Source organism: Mytilus trossulus, chromosome 14 (genome assembly GCF_036588685.1).
Source record: "Mytilus trossulus isolate FHL-02 chromosome 14, PNRI_Mtr1.1.1.hap1, whole genome shotgun sequence".
NCBI lineage: Eukaryota > Metazoa > Mollusca > Bivalvia > Mytilida > Mytilidae > Mytilus > Mytilus trossulus.
The window spans coordinates 36,190,647-36,212,105 of record NC_086386.1 but is presented as its reverse complement, the minus strand read 5'-3'; the positions used below and the strand labels follow the sequence as shown (position 1 = coordinate 36,212,105).

General features: G+C 30.7%; 1 protein-coding gene across 3 annotated transcripts; it reads right to left on the bottom strand.

Annotated features, from left to right (window-relative positions):
• Positions 1-1,793: 1,793 nt before the first annotated feature.
• LOC134696066 (major facilitator superfamily domain-containing protein 8-like) lies at positions 1,794-19,840 on the bottom strand. Of its 3 annotated transcripts, none has more exons than XM_063557644.1 (11): positions 19,669-19,840; positions 14,312-14,374; positions 11,197-11,353; positions 10,674-10,917; positions 9,978-10,091; positions 8,957-9,160; positions 7,758-7,857; positions 6,961-7,095; positions 6,523-6,626; positions 3,590-4,206; positions 1,794-2,715 (listed from the first exon to the last, which is right to left on the bottom strand). In XM_063557644.1, exons 1-11 carry the CDS (start codon positions 19,704-19,706, stop codon positions 2,500-2,502), a joined length of 1,992 nt encoding a protein of 663 aa, XP_063413714.1. In that variant the 5' UTR covers positions 19,707-19,840; the 3' UTR covers positions 1,794-2,499. The 3 variants fall into 3 exon arrangements, with proteins under 3 accessions (XP_063413714.1, XP_063413716.1, XP_063413717.1); XM_063557646.1 differs by lacking the exon at positions 19,669-19,840 and adding an exon at positions 15,897-15,979; XM_063557647.1 differs by lacking the exons at positions 14,312-14,374; positions 19,669-19,840 and adding an exon at positions 14,071-14,148.
• Between the last annotated feature and the right edge of the window lie 1,619 nt (positions 19,841-21,459).

Genomic DNA, 21,459 nt, shown 5'->3' with positions numbered 1-21,459 from the left:
CCTAATACATTCTGAATTTACAGTACTCAACCTCATACCGGTAAATCAAAATAAACAAACTGATGTAAACGTAACCAAATTATTATTCCTCATTCTCTTCTTTGATTTCAACTGCCAAGGTACATGTATTTGAAAATTGGATCTTTTCCTTCCACTGTATTTCTTACATAAACAGAACATAAAAAACCATTGACTGAACAACATGGACTCGACCTAAAACCAGGGGTGATCTGAGGACTCGGGTGCTCCAGGACGAATAAGCAGACCCTGCTCCACATATTGCACCAGCCGTGTTGGTCATCTAAGTACAAAACTAGTGATACTAGTCTTATTCAATAAGTCACATTGAAGTAAAATAAATGTAACCACACAAAAAAGTTACATGACATTTAAAAGTAAACACTGAATGTTCAGCTTTAAAATTTTAAATGACTTTTAAAAAATACTATGGAACCTTACATCCCATTTGTGAAAAGCAACTTTTAAGATATAACAAAATAAAACCACTGAAAAGGTTCCTTACACAGGAGGCATATAAATATATGTGTGTGTGTGGGGGTTGGGTGGTAACAAGGTTTGGAATATGTCAGCCAGAATAAGCTTTATTCATAAACCAAACAAAGCCCTCCCAAAAGTTATCAAATTAGTCATCAGAGTCCATTTAAATGTTGAACAATTTATTTGATGAGACTGTTATCAAAGTGAGAGGGTTGGCACTATAAAACCAGGTTTAATCCACCATTTTCTACATTTGAAAATGCCTGTACCAAGTCAGGAATATGACGGTTCTTGTCAATTCATTTTTGATAATTGTTATTTGATTTTGCCATGTGATTATGGACTTTCTGAATTAATTTTCCTCCAAGTTCAGTATTTTTGTGATTTTACTTTCTATATACTTTTGGAGAACATAATACACATCAATATTATTATATGCATGTATTTCATGATAACATCAATATTATTATATGCATGTATTTCATGATAACATCTTATTATATGCATGTATTTCATGATAACATCAATAGTATAGAATCTAATATAACAATGAAAACATAAAATCAATATTTAACTGCATAAGTCATTTTCATTAAAACAAAATCATGATTATCACAGTAAACGAAAAAATAGAAGCACCATTTATCTCTTTTGACTGTCTACTCCTCTCTCTCTTTCTATCCCTCTTCCTTTCTCACTTTCTCTCTCTCTCTTTCATTTAGGAAAGTAAAGTTTCATAAATAAATCATTCTAAGACACATGTTTTTAAATTAAACAGTGTTTATTGTACAACTCCTCTTATTTTGATACAGAAATTTTCAGCGATGCCAACATTTTTTTTAAATGTAATTTAATGTAAAGCATTTTATTGTATGCTATATAGCACATTAATATTTAATGATTCTCAACTTTTAATCCGTATCAACAAGATTAAAGTTATTAAAATAACAGTTTGACTTTTCACTTTAAAAGAGATTCACTAACCATGATTTCAGAATTCTAATAACATCATTGTTAAGTTATATACTTTCAAACATAATAGCAGAAATATGAAGCTTCGTGTGGACAAATATCCTTCATTAAACTCTTTATGTTGGTGTATGTTTCTCATGGAAGTTGAATTCTACAAACAGTCAAGGACTTATATAGATATCTATATACGTCCCTGAAACAGTGATGCAAATACATTTTTATTTCGTAAAAGAAATGTACATAACTATTTAATTTCAGTTTTTTTAATTAACAACAATGCAGTTGTTCTATATATTAAATTAAATATTACCAGCATATTTTTTTCTATTTTCACAATGACAGATCTTTAATGAAAATTAAAAGTGCAAAATTTTAAATATTCATGGATTTTTTTATGATTTAATAACAAACATTAACTAAAAATAAAATTATTTCTTAACTTGACAAAACCAAGGAGTGATTTTTATAGCAATAAAGTTTTAAAGAGATCCTTTTACAATAAAAGATTTAAACATATTATAATAACTGATTTATTAATACTATATAAATAACAAATAGCTAATAGGGTGTTTACCTCAAAAATCACATTGTCATCTGAGGTGAGACTAAAAGGTTTAGACATCAACCTTTTTTAAGTGTAACAACCTTGGCTCTATCACCATCTTAAGTGGTTATAACTGTCTATCAACATTCAAATTCAAAATAATCAACTCTGAGGACTTGTAGATAACAACAATCCATAATATATGGCATATTCTTATTGGATAAAGCCCAGTACACTTTCTTTATCAAGTGTCTCTGTAAGGGGTATAAATACAATAATTGTTCTGCACTTAATGGGAGATAACTCAAAATGTGTTGTTTCTTTTAAACTACCAGTATTGCATAACACATGTCATTTTTTGTCTAATAGAAATGCACTTCCAAATATTTGTGTTCTGGGGCAAACACACAACAATTTTTTTTAGTTTAAACTACTTAAAAAATAGTGTTGAAACTAATTGCAAAAAATGTATTGATATTTTGATTTTACATTTTTGATCCTTTTGATATCATTGCTGTAAAAGTAAAAGGGGTGAGTCTTTTAAATACAGCTAATAACATTAAAATGGCTAAAAATACAATAATTATCATAGCACCAAAAGTCACTCTAGGTCCATATGCATTATACACTTGACTAACAAATATAGGTCCTATCGTACGAGCCAGACTCCCTGAGGCCGTCAACCAACCCATCATCATACCCTGTAATTGTAGAAAATAATATAATAAAAATAACATTTTCTCCTTTCAGCTGTTTGAACTAAAATTTTGTAGTCCCTAAAGTATTTCAGGTTTCTCCTTTTTTTATATAAACCGTTGTTTTTCCATTTGAATGGTTTTACACCAGTAATTTTTAAAGTTTTAAGGGCCCTATATAGCCAATGCTGTTTGGTGTGAGCCAAGGCTCTGTGTTGAAGACGTGACCTTAACTTATAATAGTTTAGTTAAATAAATTGTGATTTGGATGGAGAGTTGTCTCATTGGCACCCACAACACATCTTCCTGTATCTAAATAACTTCCTATCAAATGCTTTTGACAGAAAATTATTTAGATATGGGAAGATGTGTTGTGGGTGCAAATGAGACAACATTTTGTTTTAGCATTTGTTTTAACTTTTTAAACAACATTGTTTTTTCTCAACTTTATTTCACAAATTTTTAAGAGTTATGAAAAGGAGGTGTGTATTAAACACAACTGTGTACTATACATAACCGAATGACTCCATATCTTTACTCATGTTAAATATATTATCAGTAAAGATTTATGGGTTTACTCTGCTACTGTTGCAAATTCTCTTGGAAGAACCAAATCATGTATCTCTTTTCTTTAATTTTTTCTAGCATATTGTATTAATTAAGTTTTAACATACCATGCTTTTAAATACAAATTGAATTTATTTACATTATTACATAGTTAATTGATGAATAATTTAATATTCATTTTCAATTTATGCTAATGTTTAAAGATGGATTTTGATAATAAAGATGAAAACAAAAAATAAATTTTTAATAGCTGTAGATAATTCATACTTACATGCTAAATTTGAAAAAAAGGTAGTAAAAATTTAAATATTACCTGAGGTTTTGGTCCAAGTATTTTAGAATACAGTGTATAAGTCATCACATTGCATGTGGGATATCCAATCACGATCATTAGAGTACCAAATATAAACTGAGGGAAAGTAACGATCGGTGTGTACGAGCACCACTTATAGGTATCAGGACATCCTGTTGATTCATGTCCGCTGTCAGAATTATTTCTTTGTACTGTTGTTAAATTTAATGGCATTTCAGTTGACATTTTTGAAAGTGCGAAATCTGAATTTTCTAAATCTTCCAATTTGTTTTCCTGCTCAAAGTATAAAATTGAATTTCTTTTTTGACGATTAGTATCACTTATTACACTGATTTCATGTTTTCTTTTAATTTTGATTCTGGTTGGACCTGTTAAGACCTCCCGAGAGACTGAAGTTGCTGGCATAGAAGACATAAGAGTGAATGAATGAGAAGTCACATGACTATTTTGTGATGTCACTGGCATTGGTAAATGTGAAGTTTTCTCTACAGTACTTGTTAATGGTGTTTTTATAGAACTATATTGCTGTGTAGTGAGATCTTTCCAAGATGGTGTTGTTAATTCAGTCATTTTCATACTTGTTGTTAAATCTGTAAGATTTTTTGCAGGACTAAGTGCTACAAAATAAAAAAATAAAATATAATATATACAATTGGTATTTTATAGCACTGCAATAATCTGATAAAATTGGAAGAATATTTTGCTATGTCTAATTTGTTGGGGTTTTTTTTTGTTTGTTTTTTTTAATTTAAGTTTTATTGGAATTTGTACATTTGTTTGTTGATAATCATCTAGTACCCATAACTTATTCCAGCAACATTTTTTTAGGTAATTTACAAATGTAGCTACATTATCCATGTATTACATAAACAAATATGTATTTATCTTTTTTGAAAGGTAATTTTAAAAAACAAATGTATGGATGATGGGTGAAAAAAGATAATAATTTTTGGTTAGTTATTGAGGTTGCAGTTCTAGAAGATGTCTTTTGGTTTTTTTTTGCCATTTTGTTTCAGTCTCATTGCATGGTGTCTATCAAGCATCTCCTTATATTAGAGAAAATGAAGAAATATTTATTGCAGTTACTGTGGATTCATTTGTTTTCGTGGGTATCAATTTTCATGGATAGGTGAATTTTTGCATTTTCATGGATATTTGATTTCAGGGTTTTGTCAAAATCTGTTTCAAAACAAATAAAAAATTTGTGATTCATTGAACATCTAAATTCGTGGTTTACCTGTACACACGAAAACCACGAAAATTGGTATCCCACGAATAATAATGAATTCACAGTAGTCTATATGTTAGCCTTATAGTGATAGTTTTATAAAAATTATTAATAATACAAAAACAGATAAAAAAAACTTCAGTTTTTACAATATTTATAGAAAAATGCAACAGTTAAATGCAGCATTGACAACTGACTTTACAGTAGCCAAGTTTGACAACATAAAATATGACCACCTTTCTTTTAACCAAGACTTCTATTTTGTAAAGTTGGAATATTTACTCTGAAAGAGTATACTGCAAATTTTTATTCTATTTTATAAAGTGCTTTGAGGATGAAGACAAGAATTGAGTTGAGCTCTTTCTACTCATGGAAGCATATACATGTATATCCTATTGACTATTATCAACATTAGTAATGACCATTAGACAATTAGGAAGTTTTATCTCATAATACAGTGTAACCTGCCTAATCCAACACACTGGGGGACCAGAAAAAAATGTCAGATTAATCAGGGAGTCGGAATATTCAGTTTTTTTCTACAAGGATAGGCAGATTTTGGGACCATGAAAATGTGTCCATTAACTAAGCAGGATGTTGGAATACTCAGATGTCAGATTAGGCAGGTTACACTGTAGTTTAACTCTAATTATATCGAAGAATATTCCTACAAAATGTGGATAATTTACTTTTAATATAGCAGTATATATTAGGTGATGATCCTTGTATCATCACTACTAATTGTTTGCATATATAACACTTGTTTCCGGTGCTTTGCTTTTGCGCAAATTGGCATTTCCTTTGCGCCAAAAAAAATCTTTCATTTGCGCCACAAACAATATTTCATTTGCGCCAAAATAAAACCTTTCAATTGCCCAAATATTACAGATAAATACAGGTAAATAGTATAAAACAAATATTTAAAAAAAGACTTTTGATTATAAAAGTTTTTGTTTGCAAAATTAAATATATTCCTCAGAAATCAGTCGACATTAAACCACACAAGTAATGTTAAACACAGTTGTGTTATAAATATACGTGATCATACCACCTAACACGAAATATAAAAGAAAACAGTTTACACTAGAGTTATTCTATAAAGCATGAAACTCTATTGTAAATTATACCCTTGCACAAAACTTGTAAGCGACGGCCCTCATGTATTCATGTCTGGAAAATTCTTCCTCTCAAGTGCATACCATATTGATAAAAAAAAATAGTCCCTTTTTTCATGAACTGCAATCCATTTCAGTTGTTATACAAATGTACTGGCTTTGCAAGGTTTTATTTATTCAGGGTACCAATAAACAACTTGGTCTCAATTTTTCAGAATGTTTGATTTGATAATAAACTAAAAGTCTGGTCATCAAATATTACACACTTAATTCTCCTGTTTTATGTCTAAATTTAGAATGTCCAACTTGACACCTAGAATATGAAAACACTACTGTATATATAATTATAAACCTTAGTGACTCTCAGCTTCAAAATGAGTATAGCACTGAACTCACTCCATTATCCAGGGTGGAATACTGTAGAGAAAAACCTTTTAGAGCAATGAATATTTAACGCTTCCTTTATTGCTTACCTGAATTACCTGTAAAATGGCGCAAATGAAGTTTGAATTTTTTGGCACAAATGAAAGATTGTAATTTTCAAAAATTGGCGCAAATGCAATGCCCCCCTTGTATCTGTATTAACTTACTTGCAGTTTGGTAGGAAGGATAAGTGTCTCCCCAAGGGAGATAAACAACAAATCCTAGTAAACACATTATAAAGCCACCAAGTAAAATATATCTCTCATTGAACCTGAAATATAAAATATAAACATTATAAAGCCACCAAGTAAAATATATCTCTCATTCAACCTGAAATATAAAATATAAACATTATAAAGCCACCAAGTAAAACATATCTTTCATTTAACCTGAAAAATAAAATATAAACACAAGATTAATCCATCTAATAAACAATATTTTTTTATTTAATACATGTATCCTAAGTGGTAATATATATGACATGTTTTTTTAGGCTAAAAAACATTTTATGTTCTTTTCTATTGCATTTATTTTTTCAGAACTTTTTTTTATTGACTGTGAGTATATATTATCAGAATGGAGAAATTCATACACCTATGACTTACCTTTTGGATAATATCCTTATGAGAATAAAGACCACTATAGATATTAATCCTCCAACTCCTAAGATGATACCATTGTACAGGGTAGCATTCTCCTTAGTCCATGCATACATGTGCATGGTCAATGGTGTACCAATTCTGTAATAATATGTAATTTTTGATGTATGCAAATCATGTTCTGATGATTAAAAAAAACTTTTTTGAACAAATGATGACCCTTCTTACATATAACTTATAAAGGAGTAGAGAAAGGATTTTGACTCCAGAATGGTTTAAGTGATGCCACCGAAATTGGAACTTGAAATGAGTTGTGTAGTTAAAGGCATTGTTTATACGTTTCATATAATTTTTTTTGATTGAGTAAAACTAAAGTTAGAGAATTCAAAAGAAACTTTTTGGGGGGACAGACGAACGGACTAAGATAATGCATCCTCCACTTCATCAGGTACAGAAAAGGAGATGTAATTACATTAAGTCATTGTTTCATAAGGATTCCACCATTGTGAAGGACAATTTTTATTTTAAAAGCAAGGAGTTATCCCCCATTATGTAGAGAAAAAAATATGTAAAGCATAAAACATTTGACTATAAAAAAAAGTACAAAACTGCTATTATACACAAAAACAAAACTATATTGTAACAATAATAATGACTCCTTCTAAACTAAATAATTTGTTAACCATACATCTGAAAATGTGGGTTCTGCTCATCAAAGCTTTTAAGGTGGAAAACACAATTTTAATTTGGGCCAGATGAGCTAATAAAAAACAATGGTGCATAATTAACTTATATTTACTTACGTTTCAAAAACAGCAAAAATAAAAAGAATAGCAAAAAAAAGAAGTATAGAAGAGACAACTGCTGCATAATCTGGAGTATACTCTGGCATCACGCTCTTCTCTGTAACAAATAAACACAGTTTGTAAGAAATGTCATTAGTTTGTAAATGAATCAAATAAAAAATAGTTTAAAGATAATATTAGTTAAGTTATAAGTGTCATATGCACTATAATATTGTTTGTCTTTTTCATTTTTAGCCATGGCATTGTCAATTTATTTTTTGATTCATGAGTTTGATTGTCCCTCTGGTATCTTTTGTCCCTCTTTTATAAATAAGGTTTGTAAGGTTATAATAATCAAAATATTAAAAAAAAAAAAAGAATTAAAATAAATTACCCCATTTTAAAAACAAGAAAGATAAACAAAGAATTAAAATACAAATTTTGTTGAAAGTCTTGTAATTTATAATTTTTTGTAAAAAGTTATCTCCCAATTTGTAAGATAAAGCTTTTTCAAACTTGTACAAAACAGTACAATCTTTTTTTTTATTTTAGAAGTCGACTAATAATACTGTGGTTGATCCTAAAGGTATGCACAATGTCATAATTAAACATAAAATTTGAATAATAAACAAAGACATTATTAATTTCTTTGTAGAAATGCAGGTAAAACTTTTTTTCTATAATGACACTTGACATAAACATCATGGAAAAAAACCCAATTATTTCCTTCTTCCTGGCTTACTTAATTTGCAAATTGATCATAAAAAGAAACTCATTTAACTTGTTAATTGTATATATGCATGTAGTTTGTTCGTATTAGATAACAACAGTCAATGCTTATAACCATAAACCAACTGTCTTTTGTGTTAAGCATTGTCCTTATTTCATTTTTTTTTCAATGAATTATCTCCCTTTCATTGTCAATGATAAACTGAGAGTTCAATGAAAATGCCCTGTAATGGCAAGAATATAAAAAACATTGGTCAAATGGTTATACTCTTGAAGGCTATACCATATTTGTTTTGAAGGCACTGAACTTTTCAATGATTTCTCATCATTTTTGTAATATAAACTTTTTATCTCAAGTGATATTTTTTTACTTAATGTATTGCCATGCCCTCTTATAAATCTGCCTTTTATGTGCAATTTAAAAAGTATTTGAAATTCCTGGCTTATCTTATATATATATATAGCTATGTCAGTAAATTAAAACCTACCAATGCTCTGTGATTCTTGTACACTAAAGTTAATATCATCATCATTATCTACACGATGTTCTTTGAACACAGCAAATAGAAGTATAATGTTTATTACACCCACGATGGAACTGAGGATTGCTGGAGATGTATAAAGATCAAGATGAACAGATTCAAGATGAACTGGTCCGGGATAACCAATGGGAACCATAGCTATCTGGATCACTGAAATATGATTAGTATAAAGATCAAGATGAACAGATTCAAGATGGACTGGTCCAGGATAACCAATGGGAACCATAGCTATCTGGATCACTGAAATATAATTAGTATAAAGATCAAGATGAACAGATTCAAGATGGACTGGTCCAGGATAACCAACAGGAACCATAGCTATCTGGATCACTGAAATATAATTAGTATAAAGACCAAGATGAACAGATTCCAAATGGACTGGTCAGGGATAACCAATGGGAACCATAGCTATCTGGATCACTGAAATATAAATAAAGTTTTCATTTTCCACAACATATAAGCAAGAATACTCCATGCTTTTTTGTATTAAAATAATTCATTTTAAAATCAACATATTAACATGAGATTTTTCTTTTTATTAAAAAAAAGCTATGTCAAAGGCTGTTTAAAATATAGATATTGTACAAAGGGGCACAACTCAATAATAATAAAAAAATATATAAATATGTTATGTAGGCCACTTATAATGTGTAGTTAATTGCATGACATACTAGTCTTGAATGGAACATACATATGTATTATCTTTAAAATTATGTTAGAGTGGTTCTAGAATGAAAAATATGGAACCAATGGAAACACTTTCTTAACCAAACCATGCATGATATTTTAAATTTTCATTTTACTCATAATTTTAGACTTATTATAAGGGGAATACAACCACCCACAGTAAATTAGTTTAGTGCCCTTGACCAATAATAAAGCATGTAGCCTAAATGGTATCCATTATAAATCTGTTCCCTTGACTATAATTAAGGCAATCGTCTTAATATATATTCTGGCTACAAACCTGGTCCAATGATAAACCCTACTGCCTGAAAGGCACTCATTATAGCCATAGCTGATGTTCTTTCTTTTAATGTTGTTGCACCAGCTACATAAGATCTAACAACAGCAACATTTCCTAGAAGAGAAATAAATAAAGTGAATTTGCTAATTCTATCTAAAATAAAAGATAAGGAATCAGATAAACTTGTAAGAGAAACCAAAACTATTCTCTTTCTTTTATGAGTATGTTTGATATTAAACCACAATTATAAAGCTGCAACTTTTTTTGCTAATAAAGACCAAATATGGACTAAAATACATATTTATTTGATGTTACTTCCAACATTTAATCAAGTGATAATTTCCCTTAAAAGATATCAACAAAGCTAAATGTCTAGCAAACTAGTGAATCCCCATGAAAAAAGAGAAATGAATGGAGAGAAAGAAGAAAAAGCAAATGAAAGAAAGAAAGATAGGAAGAAGAGACAATAAAGATTTCTTTACTACTTTCAGGTAATATTGATACAAATAATAAAATAATGCAACCAAAAAATACTATTTTAAAATTTGCATCTGTATTTCGACAGGCACTTGTTTCTTTCCATGGGAAGGTCAATTATCCATACTTGACAGCTTTGGATAATCAACCTTCCGTAGCAACAAGTGCGTGTGTTTATTTCTTTTATTTCTGTATTTAGTGATACCAGTTATGTCTTACCTGCTCCGAATCCTACAAGACTCCTTGATAAAATGAGATATACAGCCTGGTGAGATGGTATGCTCTCAAGGTATGAATACAGAACATTAGCTAATACATTGATTAGCATTGAAACAACTAGTGGTTCTCTGCTCCTGTCTCTGTAAGTTGCCCATGCTCCAAACAAAGGGGAGGCAATTAGCTGTCCCACACTGTATGATGCTACAACCCATCCAAGGAAATCTGTGTTTGCTGAACCGTCGAGCTGAAATACAAGAATTACAAGTGACAACACAATAATTTCTTTCATTCTATGTGGGATTTAAAACTTGTGTCTGATCCTTTGGTAATTTTGAATTTAAATTAAACTATTGCGATCTATTGGATTTAGCACTTTAAAAAGAAGGAAAGCTTCCACCTAAATAAAAATCTATACGTCAAGGTTATCAAAATAATTTCCCTTTGCATTTATTGGATTTCCAGAGTAATATGTGATCATATTTGAATCCCAAAAATTATCAAAAGTATTGTAATGAAAACTTACAATTTTTAGGTATGGCCATAATGAAGACATACAAATGGAGAATGATACACTGCTGAGGAACATAGTAAGGTACATAACTCGGATGGACCTCCACCGACTTTTATACTGGTTCGGTGGCTCCAGTACCGTGCTTGGTACTCCCACCACTGCATGGCCACTGCAATTTTAAATTTAAAACATCAACGTTATACAAAATGAGATATAATGGGATAAGTGTAACACAATATCACTCGCATCATGTATTGAGGATGTTAAGTAGACATATTGATAGCCTTAACAAAATTGTCTTGTCATTAAAAAGGATCTTTTTTATTCCAATGGTAAAGCAGGATGATCGAAAATTGATGATTTTCATATACTCCCCCCCCCCCCCCCCCCGACAACTATACCATGTGAAATCAGTTATAGGCAAAAAAAATATCTAACAGATCTAAATGTATAATCAGGCTGGTCATTACAATGCAAATTTAGCATGAAAAGACATCCTATTGCGATGTTTTTCATGAAATATTCCAGACCGATTTTGGTCACTCATTTCAAAGAGATTTGCGGTGGGATGAAATAAACAACGAGACTATAGTATAAGAAAGTAGAAAAGAACAACATTTGTAAAGTTTGTATGCAACAGACTTAGTGTTGCAACCCTGGAGAAAGACGACGAACATTTTAGGCATCACCCAAATTACAAGAACGACATACAACATCACTTTCTTCGTCAGCATTGAATTATAAATTACCAAATAATGTTATTGTCCGAAATGGGATCAAAATTGATTTAATAATTATTATAGTTACGTCATTTATGTCCAAAACTTATGTCAAATACCTGTCACAGATATCTTGGAGACGGATTAGTACTCACATGGAATATTGAGGACGGATTATTAATCAAATGGTATATTTTGGACGGCCTTTTAAAGCTGTCTATGCGGTATGGGCTTTGCTCATTGTTGAAGGATGTACAGTGACCTGTAGTTGTTAATTTCTGTGTCATTTTGGTCTCTTTTGGAGAGTTTTCTCATTGGCAATCATAACACATCTTTTTTTTAATATAGTAGTCATACGGTATATTTTATACGGATAAGTAAATTAATTACATTGTATCTTTTGGACGGATTAGTTATCACATGGTATATTTTGGACGGATTAGTAATCACATGCTTTATTTTGGACGATTAAGTAATCACATGGTATATTTTAAAGGATCAGTAATCACATGGTATATTTTGAGTTGGTAGAGTGCTGATGTATGTAAATAGATATGTAAAACTATTGGTTGAGGCTGTTAGATACAGAAAACTGTACTTTAAAGCATGTATAAAAAGACATGAACGCATCTAGTTGTGTGAAGCCAAATGACAAGCTTTATTGGTCTTGTACATGTAAAGTTCAAGATATATTATGTAATTACGGTTTAGTTTACACGGAGTGTACGAAACAGTCAATTATTTTTGAGTTAATTTAAAAAGAAAAGTTAAAACAAATCGAGAAACGATGATAGTCCGTCGGAAGGGGACAATTAATATCTGACCCGTGTTAAGAGAGAGCCTATCTCTTAAACGTTAAAGACATCATTGTAGATTTCGAAAAAGAGATGGCCAAAGCCGCTAGATTAAAGCAGCAGTTGCACCCGCCAAGTGGAAAGGGATTACTATAAGTTGCAATAACTTGTTCTCAATCCACTATAAACAAATATGTTTAATCTGAACAAAGAGTCATAGATAATATTGCACTGTTTTATGTGTGATAAAAATGCTATTGAAGATGAGTTTCATTTCATTTAGAATGTGACAAATATAACGATATCAGAACATGAAAAATTAATATCCAATAAGCTGTATTTGCCTACGGAAATAAAGTAATTATTAATATGAGTTAAAAGCTTGTCAAGTTCCGGATCCTATTCAATATTCAATTGTATTAATATGTTAATGTCAAATTGTGTACATTTTATTTAACGTGTCATGAATGGAATTTATATAAAATATGTTTACATTTTTATCAGCCACAATAGCTGCAAAGCATTTCTTATATATAGTTTAATTGTAGACATGTATATTTGTAATGTAAAAACTTTGCCTAGACATGAAGAAAAATATAGCTTGGCTATAAAAAGAGGTGAAAGATACACAATTTAAACTCATAAGTCGTAAATAGAATATCGATATAATACATGACAATAAACGGAAAACAGACCAAAAGACAAACAAAACGTGTACACAAAACACATTATATAAAAAAACAGACTGAGAAACACAAACCTTCTAAAACTGGTGATGATCTCGGGTGCTCTAGAAGGATGAGCAGTTCCACTAGTGGCTTCCGCACAACTTTAGATTGAACTGACAAATAGTTATAAACAATTGCCAATGGTACAACTATATACCAGGAACCAAATAATATGATTAAAAGCAGCTCAAGGTCATCTTCCGGCCATCAACAATGAGTAAAATTAACTAACAACAACTTTTAATTAATCATCCAGATTTCTGATGAATAAAACATTAAACAACAATGACAAACAAAACCCATAGACAACCACCGAAATATAAGATAGACACATGAATCAGCTGTGTGAAACATATTTTCCAACGCTAACAAGTGTTTATAATAGCACAACACTATGAATGTAATTCCCAAACAAAACACAATATTATGTCTTAATCAAATCTTAGACTACTATGGTTGAAAGTAGTCTCAGTTCAAATGAATTATTTATTATATAATTCTAAATTCTGAATTAACTTTGAAATCATGTTCATGACATATAAGTTGATCTTAATAGATATCGTAAATATTATACTTTTTTAACATACATTTGAAGGTAAAAACGACCAAGCACACCCTCCTATCAAAATCTTTTAAGAACTTTACCTGTATCCAGGAGGATACGTTTTCAATAATCCTTGTTTTTCATCATCCCCCATTTTCCATCGTCCCTTTCATGTATGTTATCATCTACATCACATGTCAATGTATATCATACGGTAAACATTAAATTTTAGATAAAATGACAGTGATATAAATGAATTGATACAATTTTTAATCTATCATATACACATTATGTGTGAGTTGCCATACATGTACATATAATTGTGCTATATTTGATTCTTACTTGGTTTTGTTACCATTTGGAATTGGTGTTTCTGTTAATCTTATGTCATCTCCGATTATATACCTGAAGAAGAAAAAATACTACATGGATGAAAAAAAAGAAAGAAAAAAAGAGTCATGATGACGTGTTCGTAATAGTAAAAGTCTCGCTTAGCAAAGAAAGTCAAAATTATGTGAAGTTTGTTTTCCTAAGGAACTAATAATTTTTTTCCGACCAAAGGGGAGGGGGTCCAACTGTCCAAGAATCCTTCAGTGTTTACTATTTCAAAGCCTGTACCGGCAAAGGTAGTTAAACCGCTGTTTGATAGTCATTAACCGATTAAGCGGGGAAAAAATCCGGGTTACAAACTTAAACCGAGGGAAAAACGTCAACAGTAAGATTAAAAAACGGAACGACAGAAACTTTGAACTCAAGCAAAAACAAACGCCAACAAATATAGAACCGGAAGTTTATTTACACACGATACGTATTATCCTGTTATGAGTCAATGATTTCAAAAGTCTTTTTATTAAGTTTGAGTCATTTTCTATTGAACATGCTTGTTTGCATAGTCTTACCGGGGCATTTTATAGCTGACTATTTTATATATTGTGTCAAAACTGAGGAGATGACAATATGATGAACCGTTTCACTTTGTTGACAAGTCGAAAGCAGCAATCATTTCCTGTTAAAATTTCAAAGTCATATATAGATGTATCAGAACACAAATCATCTGAAAATGAAATATTAATAAGAAAACATAATCATAAGTTGTGAACTCCGCAGTAATGAGAAAAACAAATATTTTGAAATTTGTTTTACAAAATTCACATGACGAAAAAAGGGAGATTTTATTGACAATCTTCATTTTTTGTTATCTTCATTTGTTTTCTGACCATTTTAAAATTGTACGTTATTTTGTGTATATAAGATATGTGTGTTATCATTGTATAACTTGTCTATTTAAATAGTCATTAGGTTTGAAAAAAAGTAATTTTCGGCATATATATATAATTATGCATATTGTAAAGGGGAAGTAACTCTCATTTAAACATATGAATTACTTGACATGAATGAGGCACACATCTTATATATCCTTTTGTCATGATGGTATGATGGTAATTTAACTAAATTGATAATTAGCAAAGACAAGTTATCAAGAAATCGCTTTCCAAACCAACTTTACAACTTTATAACCAACAGACAATTTGGGTAAATTAACAGAGGCAAGATTCCGGCAGCGACAGTTTCTGGAATATACTCTCCAAGTTAATTTTCTATGAAAGATTCTGCCTAAAAGGAAGCTATTGAACCAAGGGTTCCTAATAACTAAGTTGAAGTTATCCCTTCGAAAGTGTACGCCGGGACACCATGATTTGGTTGACCGTAAAGAATTATCTAAACTAGATGACATGGTGTAGTGTGACAGTGGAAAAAGCAGCTTCGTTTATTATTTTGGACTTTAATTGAAAATTCTCAATTTTGATATTGTAGACTTTGATTCTCTGTGTTTTAAAATTAATTTTATTTTATAATTTCGTTTCTATTTACATTTCATATCCAGGACTTAAACTCATTATGCTTTGATATGCAATTTAAAACTTACTTTGGCATTATTTCCATAGAAACTGTAAAATATACTATTCAAATGATCTCCCTTTATTTAATGTGACAACGTTGTTGTTACTGGAATCTTTGAAACCGTATGTTGCTGAAACCGTGGCGAAGATGTCGGAACGAATGACAGTAACCGAAGACTGGTCCCCTGCCTATTGAAGATAAATCCACTGGCGGAACTAACTCACAGACTGGTAGAGCGAATACAAACGAAGACTTTCAGTATAGATTTTATTTTCACTTTAATGAACGGGTGATGTCAGTTCAAAAGGCTGACTCCGACTGTAGAATTATCTTCAGTCGAAACATTATAAGTCCTGGACAAGAACTTATAAAATAGATATTGAAAAGAATTATCTATGTACGAAATTAACGGATTAAAATAATTATGAAATGAAATACTGAGTTGTGTAACATAAATCAACACAATCCCTTGCATGGTTTTTCTCAGTTTTAGATTAAAAAAGTGATATACATGAAATATCTTTAAGAAGGCAAATCAAAGAACATTGTCTGTTGAATTAGAATGAAATTGTCTGAAAGATTAAACAGTAACTATAAATAATATAAGAAACAAGTCCAAATGTCCGAAATAAGAAATACATAAATTAGTCCGACTTTTTCCACGTTCACAGATTTCTCCCTCCTCGAATGAAACGCGTCCTCGCGTTTCGCAAGTATTGAAAAATTGATAATTATCTATAGAAAGATCTTTGGTTTTGGATACGTCTATTTCCGGAACACTGACTTGCATTGTGACGATTGATATGATGAGTCCTACATATCTTTATTTGATTTTCCATATTGGCAGATTGATCCGTTAGAATTTTAAATTTGTTCCGAAGTTCATGGTTTTGAGTAGTAATATTTTCGATTTCATAAGTTTGATAGTCACATTTTAGAATTAAGAAATTGTTAAGATCTGATATTTTTTTCGTGCATGCTACATTGTCTTCCTTTTCTTTCTCTAGTTTGGGGATTTTGTCTAAACATTCTTTCAACTGCTCTGTCGAATCTAGTTGGTTTTGACTTTTCACTAGTTTGCAGGTGAGAGTTCTAATATTCTCTCGTGCACTTTTCTGATGTTGCGGAAATCACTGATTTGTTTTTCTGTAATTGAATGTTTGCTTGTTTTAGTTCGATTTTCATTGGGGCTGCCTGGTCGAAAAAGTTCATGAAAGCTGAATTGGGCACACTGCTGAATGGCAATTGAGACTGTTTTTGTTTGAATAGTACTGTATTAAACGGCGATTTTCTCTAAGTTGTTTTTTGTCGAATTTTTTTGTTCACTTGACACTTTCGAACTTGTTGATTTAGTATATCTAACTTTACCGAATAAACTTGGTCTAGCTGTGAAACACTGTCTTGCGACATGTCCGAATTTGTCGCACGAGAAACATCTTTTGTTGTAAGCTAGACACATTTCGAAACGATGATGTGCAAGTCCACATTTACCACACACTGGATATTGATTTGTGAAATGATTCTGTCTCCACATACTCCACGTTTGAATCTGTAACGTTCGGTTAAGTTTTACGAATACATTTATCAATCTACCGTGTATGTTTGGTCGCATTGAGGGGCGAAAGATACCAGAGGGTCATTTAAATACACATGTCGAAAATAAACAAACAACGGCATGGCTTAGATAGAAAAGACCAAAAGACAAACAATACATATAGAACACAAAACACAACATAGAAAATTAAAGACTACTCCACACGAACTAGGATTTAGTCACTTGCCTGAGATTACTCGCTTTAACTCCACTGGTGGAATTCCTTTTACGGAAGTTTATAAGTCATTGATTTCAGTATGAAATACACGTGGTTTTACAAATTGGGTGGATTTTGTCATATGACTACCTGACTGTTTCGTATAACATCTAGACATTCGATAATATGGTTTGCTAAATATTTTAGAACAAACACATTTTCATTAGTATACTACCAAACTACTATCATTGAGCACTGATTCTGATTTTACATATCGCACTTCTCAATTGAAAATTGTTTAAAGATAGATAAATTTCTTTAGAAAAACAAAAAAAAGATTCAATTTGGCGATTGGCGATTGCGCAAATCTATAATACTAAAGGATGAGACCGAGTTCGTTGAGCCACAACTCCTCTGAAACCATACAAGGTCGATATAACGTATAAATGTAGTGTTTTGTACTTCCTCAATTTTTCTTTGACACAATCTTTTTTTTTTACCACAGAAATCCAAGTGAAAGCAGAGACTATAATATTATATGTCTCTGGTGAAAGTAAGAAGATGGGATTTTCCCCATGGTGTTACTCATTTTGATCACTTTCGTTAATGTAAACGGAATCTACGTACAAACTGTAGCTTATACGCTCACTGAGTTAAAAGGTAAAAAAATCTACTGAAAATCTCACTTGCCACACTTTTCTTATGGTACCTAATATTTGTATTTTCCAATTGAGATGAATGGGGTCTTTTGCATTATATATGTTCCTTTTTTTCCTTACTTTAAAGAAATAGATTTAAATGCATCAACCGTGTCCAAATCTTTACTGTATCCACACTCTTTATTCATACACTTGCCCAATTGTACCGCGATTTCGCGGGCGTCTTCTAGTTTTGACAATTTTGCGTCACAAGGTTATATTTTATTTGCACTAAAAAAACAAAACTATCTTTGAGCCCTTTAACACACAGGCAACATATTATAACGAAAATCGTGAATAAGATGATTTAAAAAAAAGTATTCCTTCTGTGTAACCAATTTTAATTTGAAACTAGTTTAATGTACAGGAGGAGTGGTCATAGCATGCAAATGTCGTATGTTTTTTACGTGTTAAACTGACCTTTACAATATTAGTCATAGTTCTGAATTATGTTTTATCATTTCATGATTCGACAAGCTATAAAATATGCACTCAATCGCCTATCTGTACTTTTGTAAAATTTAAAAAAAAAATCAGTATATTTATCTTAAAAATGTATTGGTATCTTTCAAACTGGCACGTACTCTCTTCTAGAACCTCATCGTCATTACATTTGACAATCCCTGCAATTGGGATTCTTTGTTCAGACTGTTTTCTAATAGAGAGACAGTCATCCATGAGAACTTGATTGTTCTAAATTCTGAACACAAAATCCTTATTTTCAATATGATAAACAATCAAACAATAAAAAAAGTCCGAACTCTGAATCTCAATAGAGATTGACAGGTGCGGATCCAATTTTGTTTTCAAAGCTGTCCCCTGGCATATGACTGATTAGAGTGATACTTGTAAAAAGTCTATGCATTTATCATATATATATGAAGCTCCCTAAGGGGATCCGTCCCCCTTACTCCCTTAATCCACCTGTATTTGAACCAACTTGGTATAGCAATGTAACACATATAAAAAATAAAATCACCAAAGCGATCTATCGCAAAATACATACTCTTATCAATGCAAGTTAAAATTCCATAGATATAGGAAGATGTGGTGTGAGTGCCAATGAGACAACTCTCCATCCAAATAACAATTTAAAAATTAAACCATGGTTACATAGTAACATACGTTTGTTTTCATAGCTACTAAACCGTCCCGTTTAATTTTGGTTTTTTTAAATAAAATCGAACTTCAAATAAATAATAATTGACATTACATATCTTAGAAATTACCATTTCCAAACTCGATCTTGTGGAAATGAATGAACTATGTATTACAATGTGCACTTTCTGTATAAACCCGATCACAACAACGACATTAACACTTTCATTTTCGTATAATATTTACTTACGGTTTTATATACTTCAATTCTATGCCGTCTTCCTTCATGACAAAGAAGCATTTTTATAAATGCAAAACATTAACATTTCCGATTACAAAATATTACCAATTATTAGAATTATGATCATGAAAACACTTTTCGTTAGTCCTCGGGCTTTTATGACATAATGAATACAAGTTTTTATCTTATCTGCGGTATTTTGAATTTTACACTCACCTGACATGGTTATTATCTCTAATATTGGACATAGGGCTGAATGAAGTACACAATTAATTCATATTATTTAGAATGAAAAAATCAATTCTATACTCGTGTTTCTTTTGATAAACAATAAGATGATGCACATTTTCTTCATTTCCTGGATGATCAAAAATTATTTTATATATAAAACCCCACTTCCTTTAGACATGTTAGAATCATTAGCTTCTTTATTAAAAGGTCATTAGAACTGAGGACAGAGGTCTTATCGTAACATGAATTTAGAATATTGTAAAATTGTAAATTTATCACTTATGTTTTTGTTTCTTTTTTATTAATTTTTCGTATACTGCTTTCTTATTTTGTTATTGTTTTTATTATTTGTTGCTTATCGCTTGCTTAAACTTTCATTGCCACACATTTTTTTTTATAAAAAAACATTGTAAATTTTTAATAACAATAAATAAATTATTTAAAAGAATTTATCTAGATATCTCAGTGAGTGTAACAATGTCGGTGCTGACGGTAACTGGTCCTCGGCATCTTCAAATTTCGTACGAAATCGGACGCCGTAGAAAGTAAATTTCTCAGTCAAAAATTTAGTTACTTTTAAATACTGACCAATTGAAATAATAAAGTAATTTTGGTTACCACTTTCCTTGTCAAAGGATAGATTTGAATGATCTCACGTTAAGAAGATTAATGAAATATACTGACAGAAAGTGACTTTAGGGGGATAACAAAACGTGGTCTCTTAAAAGACAGGTGGTACAGTATTAATCAATATGAAATGGACTACAGAGTGATTTAAAATTAATGGTTTTTGTTTAATACAGGTGATCTCTTAGGCAGGTTTGACTGTAGGCAGAAATCGATAATTACGAGATGCAAGAAGTATATACAATATGTGTGGCACTACCGCTGTGACATCATGTCTTTTGTCTAAATCTTACAAATTTCATCAAAAACGTATCATTTAAATTTCAGCTTTAGATCTATTTTTTATCATCATATATACTTGCAAAACGCAAATAACAAAATTATTCATCATCATACGTCACTGGTATTGTATCTTCCCTCTCTTAATCTTAAATGTTGACATTTGTACTTGAAATAATGTTAAATTATGTAATTGCACAAGGTTGAAGTTATTGAGGTACATTTGTACTTGATTAAAACTACAACAACAAAGAGACTGTTTTATTTTAAGGGAGAAACCATTGAAATTTTCAAAAAAGGGGGGGGGGGATATTTTTTGACACTATCAATCAAATCATTTTTTTTCAAAATTTAACACTAATTAACGTTAACGTCTTTTGTGGAGAGTTAATTGGCAATCATACCTCATCATCTCATATTATATGTTACAATTTCTGGTTAAAGTTTCTTCTTCTTATACCCAATTAAACGAAATAAAAGATACAGATTCAGATTCAATATTTTATTATAGTCTCACCACATACAAACATAAAATGAGATTCACATACATAGATTTAAAACATTAAAACATTTGCATTGCATGTACCAATCTTAAAAAGATTTATGAGAGACTTTTAAGATATACTATATACATATAAACATATTTTTACACATTTAGATACA